The following is a 7115-nucleotide window of genomic DNA, read 5'->3' as shown; positions in this document are numbered from 1 at the left end:
AAAAATGGATTTTCAGATGGTGAGAAAAGTTGATTATATTTGTTATGACTAAAACTAATTGTGGTAAGAAAACTTTTTGTGATCAAGCAAGGATCAAGGTTGAGAGATTTTAATGTGATAAGGTGTAGGTGTAATAAAAAGCCAAAATTTGAAAGATAAGAGAGTTAGTAGGCGACTCTCTTTTTTTGTTTTTGTGTTTTTACCTTAAAGATACAATGATTGTCCTAAAAGGCACTGCCATTTAGAAATTGAATTAGGAAATATGGTAAACAACTATACTTGTGCTTCTTCCTTCTCCTTGTCTTCTTTGAGTCTTGATGACAAATCTTGATGCAAAGTATTTTCGTGCATTGACATTTAGGAGCTCTTTTTTCTTTCTTTCTAATTTTGTTGTTGTTGTCGCAGTGGCTAGGCAAGCATGCATCAAGAGTTTTCCTCCAACCTATCCTCTTTCGACAGAGATTGTTATTCCGGTCTGGTTGTTCTGGCTACCGTTCAAAAAATCTTTAAAAAAGGCATGATGTATGCACAAGGTTTTATAGCCTCAATCCCTAATCTCTTTTCTCAATAAAATATTATAACAAGATGAACATGATGTTGTAGGAAATTATTAAACCCTAAACCCTCCGGTAAAAAATCTCAAACAAATACTAAAAACATGTGGTGTATTGTGTGTTTTACAACCAAATGAAGAGGTTAAAGTAACTCATAGACCATGTTTTTTTTTTTGTGTAAAGCAAAGGGAGAACTTGTCTCCCACATTTATCAAGAAAAAAAAATTTAAAACTACAATCGAACATCATCACTCAGGAATGAATCCAGTAATAAGCCGGACAATATCAAAACCACAGTAATCTGGATGCAACTAACCCGTCTGCGAGTGCTAGTGTCAAGAAAAATAAACGCTAGCATTATGATTATTATAATTTTAAAAAAAAAAATCTTAAAAAAGCTAAGTATAACGTATAACGTAAGCTTAAATTAAATAAAATGCTGGTTAAAAGATTAAGAAAATCTTATAGACGGGTCCAGAACAACAAAGTCCATACGTAAAATATTTGGAAAAATCGATATGCTTGGTTGGATTCAGGTCATTGAAGATAATCTGGATTGCGTTTTGTCTCATATAGTATTAGTAAGTTATATTATCATCACAAAAAAAATATGTTTTAAAGTCAATATTTAGTATATAATTAAATATCCAAGAACGCGAAAAGCGAGAAGAATTGTTGAGTAATTTTGTATTCTGTTTACACAGTGTGAGGGGATCATATTTCACATTAAAAAACAAATATGGGACATCGTTGGGGTGATGAGGCCAAAATTAGAAGATGGAGAGTTGGTAGGCGACCTTTTTTAAAAAAAAACTGGGTTTTAGTATAAAGATGCAATCATTGTCCTCAATATGGCACTACTAATTAGAACAGAGGAAATGGCAAACTCCTCTGTTCTCAAGTCGTTTCTTGTGCTTCTTCTTCACCTTGTCTTCTTGAGTCAGCGTAATGTTGATTCTGCCTCTATCGTCAAGTTTCTTCCTGGTTTTGAAGGCCCTCTTCCCTTTGAGCTCGAAACCGGGTTTGTTCTCTCTCTTCATCTGACTCAATCCGTGTTCTGAGTTTAGAGATAACCTAAAAGTAGTAGTAGGTTTTGCTGTTTCTTGTCAATGAAGGTATATTGGTATTGGTGAGGAAGAGGAAGTGCAGCTGTTCTACTACTTCATCAAATCTGAGAGGAACCCAGAAGAAGACCCTCTTCTTCTCTGGCTAAGTGGAGGACCTGGCTGCTCTTCCATCTCTGGCCTTCTTTATGAGAATGGTGAATCCATAAAACTCATTCTATTCTGCATCTATGATTGTACTCGTTTTAACTATAATAGATATAAGCAGGGCCTCTGAAGATGAAGCTTGATGTTTACAATGGAACTCTCCCTTCTTTGGTCTCTACTAATTATTCATGGACAAAGGTAACACAAAAGTATGTGTATTCATATTCATGGACGGTCACAATACAGTACTCAGGTGATTAATATATTCTTGATCCTTTTCCTCCTCAGACCTCGAGCATCATATTCTTGGATCAGCCTGTTGGAACTGGCTTCTCCTATTCAAGAACCCACCAGTTTAATAAACCTAGTGATTCAGGAGAAGCCAAACGGATCCACGAGTTTGTTCAAAAGGTAGATTAAAGACAAACTTATTTGTCTGTCTACTTGAAGCCAGACGGTTATTTGTAATAGACATTTTTAGGAGTCATTTCTTCTTCTTCTGTTGTTGTTGTGCAGTGGCTAGGCAAGCATCAAGAGTTCTCCTCCAACCCTTTCTATGTCACTGGGGATTCGTATTCCGGTTTGGTTATTCCAGCCACCGTTCAAGAAATCTCAAAGGGTAATATAGCAATAATGGTTTCATGCTATCCAATACCCAAGCCCTTTTCTTGAACATTTATTGTAACAAAGAAAATAAAAAAATATGATGATGTAGGAAACTATCAATGCTGCAATCCTCCAATAAATCTACAGGGCTATGTGCTGGGTAACCCGGTAACAGACCATACAATTGATCTCAACTACCGCATTCCATTTGCGCATGGCATGGCCCTGATCTCTAATGAACTAAACGAGGTATGAAGCATGACATTTGCTAAGTTGTTTCTTGTTCCCCACTCATGACATTTAGCTTTTGTTCGATCGAAGTCTTTGAAGAGAATCTGCAAAGGAGAGATTATAAACGTTGATCCACGCAACACAGAATGCTTGAAACTCATTGAAGAATATAACAAGGTTAACAACATTCACTCCAAATTTTTAAGGTGTTGTCTGTGTGTATGTCTTAGCAAATACAGATCATCACCTTTTTGGTTATGTTTTTTTTTATAGTGTACAAGCGGAGTATGCAAAGAAGTTGTAACAGATCCATTGTGCGAGACATATACTCCGGATTGCTATGTAAGTAACCCATATATCTTTGCCTTCTCTTTACCCTTAAACCATTAGTGAATTTTTTGTTATATACAACAAGGTTGCTTTTGTAGATTTATAGGTATTTGCTAACTACCTACTGGGGGAATGACGCGACTGTGCAGGAAGCCCTTCAAATCAGTAAGGTACCAGTTTTTTTTTAGTTTCCTTGGTAAGAGAACAATGACATTCTTAATTTTATGAGGATTTATGATTGCAGGAGAGTATAGGGGAATGGGTACGATGTTATTTTGGCATTCCTTACAATAATGACATTAAAAGTAGCATACCTTATCATATGAACAACAGCATCAATGGTTATCGTTCTCTCATCTACAGGTCAGAGCTTAACCCTTTTATTGATATTTTGTCTTTAACAAGATTCAAGAATTTTTGTAAAATTTTATGTGGTTTTTTTTGGTGAATAGCGGTGATCACGATTTTCAAGTACCTTTCCTTGGGACTCAAGCTTGGATAAGATCTCTCAACTATTCCATCATTGATGATTGGAGGCCATGGATGGTCAAGGATCAAGTTGGGGGGTATATAAACCGATTTATTCCAACTATGGGTTTCCTTATTTATGAGACTCACTCTTGTTTCTTACTTGGCAGATACACAAGGACTTATGCCAATAAAATGACATTTGCTACGGTCAAAGCAAGTCTTTCTTCTTTCCTTTTTTTGATACCCTCAAAACATTTTTGCTCCGGTTTGAAATTGTATTGAGTTGTGGGTTTTGACTACAGGGAGGTGGACACACAGCAGAGTATAAACCAGAGGAAACCTTTGTGATGTTTCAAAGGTGGATCAATGGCCTGCCTCTGTAAAAGAAGAGTGGCTTATACATATACAAGGACAATAAATTATGGCCCTTCACAGAAAAAGAATAATTAACGATTACAGTAATACGCATTCTCCAAATATATAAGAACCTTTGGCCTGTGTCTTAAAGAGTCGTATTAAATCTCATAATTTGTTAGTTTAATTTGTATGGAACATGACTGTTGCTTTAAAAAAAAAAAAATCAAGAAAATCAATAAAATTTTCTTATATTTGAATTGATGGTTGGATCTGTCGAAATGAAATTACAAAGACAAAATGAATGCAGAGATCCAAATTGCATATAAGTCGAGCCACCAAAGGAAATTCAAGAAATTAAAGTGGCCAATATCGAGAAAGAAAAAATATTCATCTCTCGAAGCATATACTTTGGCATCTATACATTAAAATTAAAAGTTTAATTCCTGGTGTTATAATTCAAACTAACATGACATACACATGGCATTCAAAATTAAAATTATATATTGGACATCTACCTATACATGACATGTATGGATTAGAATCAAAGTATTATCTATAATTTAGATTACGTGTCCGTCTTGGTTGGTTTAATCAAATTGAACTGCAATAAACACTAAAAAAAGAATAAACAAATCTTGGTTTGCGTTCTTTGCAATTCTTCTAATGTAGTTTAAACCATCGGGCGAATCACGTTTTAATATGTTGGAGTTGTTGTTAGGAACGGATAAAATTAGAATTGTAAACATACTAGACTTGTACATTCAGTTCTCATAAATATTGAAAATAAAAATTTAAGATCCAAATTCGGCACGTAATGACACATGATCTTGACTCTAAAGCTAAGAGGGTAATGTTACCATAGCTCTAGGTTGGATTATATAGTAGATAAACACTACACGTTGGTCACACTCACTTGGTGTCGATCGGTCCGAATGTCTTTATCCGTGGTGTTTTTGCAGAAAAGTTACTTTCAAAAGATTTGTCCACCTCCGGATTAGTCAAACACTATGACGTAACTGAAGTTAAACACAAGAATAATATACAAAGGGACTTTGTAAATGAAAAATTATGAAAATTATTTTTATATCATGCTTACTTAAAATTCGTATTTAATTTTAAATCCAAAAGTTTATAAATATTATAAATTTGTATTTTATTTTAATTCTTGTTAATATTATCTATAATGAATTATTTCATGATTACTATAATAATCTATATTTAAATATCTAATTTATAACCAGTAATTTATTTTAAATAATATTCTTAAAAATAAATTATTATTTTTTCTGTTGTAGTCACTAATTAATATTATCTATAATAAATATCTAAAATATTTTTAAAAATACGAGCTTAATAAATTAATTTCTAATAAAATAGTTTTAAATAATATTGTAAAATATATTAATTTTGTTATTTGGTTTTTGTATTATTAGTTTTTAATTATTAAATAAAGGTAAAATAGTCAATTTTAACTACACATAAAATACATTTCAAATATTTAAAAGAGTTGGTGTAGAATTCAAATTTCTACTTAAAATTAGGGTACAACTACAAAATAATCCATATACAAATCATAGAAACGTGTGTAGAATAAGGTTAGAAAATAAGATCATGATCATCTTCTTAATGTGTGTAGTAATGCTTAAAGTCATATAAAATATTGAGAGTTTAAAGTTCACAAGCTAAAGCATACACACTAGCGAAAACAAAGCCGCCTCGCCTAGTCACCGTTGGCTATAATCATATTAATGTGTCTATTATAAATAGCTATCACATTAACCCATATCTTCTTCATCCACAAATATCCAATTGCTATATCCAAAACCATGAATCCTACGTTTTACTTCGTTCTTGCCTTAACCGCAGTGCTGGCTACGAACGCTTATGGTGCAGTTCTCGACATCGACGGAAACATCATATTCCGCGGTAGTTACTACGTTCTACCTCTCATCCGTGGCAGAGGCGGCGGCTTGACTCTAGCAGGCCGCGGTGGCGAGCTATGTCCTCTAGATATCGTGCAGGAATCTTCAGAAGTCGATGAGGGCATTCCCGTAAAATTCTCAAACTGGAGGCCTAGAGTTGGGTTCGTTCCGGAATCAGAGGACCTCAACATCGAAACAGACGTCGGAGCCACGATCTGCGTCCAGTCAACCTACTGGCGGGTGGGTGAGTTCGACGAGGAGAGGAAGCAGTACTTTGTTGTGGCTGGCCCTAAACCAGAAGGGTTCGGACAAGATTCGTTGAAGAGTTTCTTCAAGATCGAGAAATCTGGAGATGATGCTTACAAGTTTGTGTTCTGTCCTCGGACTTGGGACTCCAGCTGTCCAAAATGCAGCGATGTCGGGGTATTCGTGGATGAACTCGGCGTTTGGCGTCTGGCTTTAAGCGATGAGCCGTTCTTGGTTATGTTCAAGAAAGCCAATGTGACCCAAGTTTCGTCCAAGACTATGTGAGAGGACAAATCTCAATCTTTTACTTCGACTACTAATAATAATAAAACCTCTTTGTTTTTCTTGAAAACTACATATTGAATAAAATATTTTATCTCTTGTAATCTTGTCTGTATTTCTTTTTAGTCAGTAGCTTAATATTCACATCATAGACATCTTCACACAAGTTATATAAATTTCGTGGTCAACGATAGGAACCGATAAGAAAGAACAATGTAGGGAGCCTTGAACTTACACCATTAACCCCTTTTTTTTTTTTTTCGATGGATGGCTATCCTTTTTTTGCTTCGAAGATGAGGCAGTAATTCTACGTAGGTTCTTAAAAAAACATGTTTTACAACCAAATTTGTTTTAAATTTTACAGTTCGAATGTTTCATAGGAATCACCATATTTAATCCATTAATCCACCAAATTAAAGGATTAAATGAATTATAAAATAGTGATTGTGTTATTTGTAGTCATTACTAGACCAAAGGTTAATGTTCACAAAGAATGGGCAATATGTTTTACTAGAGAATTTTAGAATCTTACTTAAACCTCTCCCTTTGACGCCAAGTTGACGCAACCAAGCTCGAGCCACAGACTATCTTTAGCTTAACTCTCACGAAGATATATAAACCCTCCATAGGCCAGATTCCAAGCATGACGAACACTCTGTTTGAATAAACTAGGAAGATGAATTACATATACTGTATAATGGAATTTTGTGGTCAACGATTTGGGGCTGGTAAAAAAAGTAAGAACCAATATCTAAATTGAAATTTCGTATAGGTGGGAACCGGAATATTTTGGTTTAATACACTTAGGACACCTCCAAAGGGAGGTGCTTAGTGAGTTTCATAAGTTTATCGTGGACAAAAAATAAATCAAAATTGAACAATTAAATAAAGAGGGAGCCTAAACT

The 7115-nt window shown here is 34.5% G+C and overlaps 2 protein-coding genes across 2 annotated transcripts; both read left to right on the top strand.

Annotated features, from left to right (window-relative positions):
- The first annotated feature begins 1397 nt into the window (after positions 1-1397).
- Positions 1398-4019, top strand: LOC17895473 (serine carboxypeptidase-like 5). The gene is made up of 13 exons (XM_006301806.2): positions 1398-1575; positions 1670-1815; positions 1887-1963; positions 2054-2176; positions 2282-2384; positions 2481-2620; positions 2693-2779; positions 2876-2944; positions 3031-3102; positions 3177-3295; positions 3385-3498; positions 3571-3616; positions 3706-4019. Exons 1-13 carry the CDS (start codon positions 1406-1408, stop codon positions 3784-3786), a joined length of 1347 nt encoding a protein of 448 aa, XP_006301868.2. The 5' UTR covers positions 1398-1405; the 3' UTR covers positions 3787-4019.
- Positions 4020-5542: 1523 nt separating this feature from the next.
- On the top strand, positions 5543-6356 carry LOC17895903 (kunitz trypsin inhibitor 1). Its single transcript, XM_006302761.2, has one exon. It carries the CDS (start codon positions 5587-5589, stop codon positions 6211-6213), a length of 627 nt encoding a protein of 208 aa, XP_006302823.1. The 5' UTR covers positions 5543-5586; the 3' UTR covers positions 6214-6356.
- The last annotated feature ends 759 nt before the right edge of the window (positions 6357-7115 follow it).

The sequence above is a fragment of the Capsella rubella genome, unplaced genomic scaffold (genome assembly GCF_000375325.1).
Source record: "Capsella rubella cultivar Monte Gargano unplaced genomic scaffold, Caprub1_0 scaffold_2, whole genome shotgun sequence".
Taxonomy (NCBI): Eukaryota; Viridiplantae; Streptophyta; class Magnoliopsida; order Brassicales; family Brassicaceae; genus Capsella; species Capsella rubella.
The sequence above is the reverse complement of the archived record's forward strand: the minus strand, read 5'-3'. Positions and strand labels throughout refer to the sequence as shown.

Excerpts from the sequence above, each read along its gene's own strand:
- LOC17895473 (XM_006301806.2), top strand. The coding sequence starts at position 1,406 with ATGGCACTACTAATTAGAACAGAGGAAATGGCAAACTCCTCTGTTCTC. Across the intron at positions 1,576-1,669 it reads CCCTTTGAGCTCGAAACCGG|GTATATTGGTATTGGTGAGG; the intron begins GTTTGTTCTCTC and ends TTGTCAATGAAG. Across the intron at positions 2,780-2,875 it reads TCATTGAAGAATATAACAAG|TGTACAAGCGGAGTATGCAA; the intron begins GTTAACAACATT and ends TTTTTTTTATAG.
- LOC17895903 (XM_006302761.2), top strand. The coding sequence starts at position 5,587 with ATGAATCCTACGTTTTACTTCGTTCTTGCCTTAACCGCAGTGCTGGCT.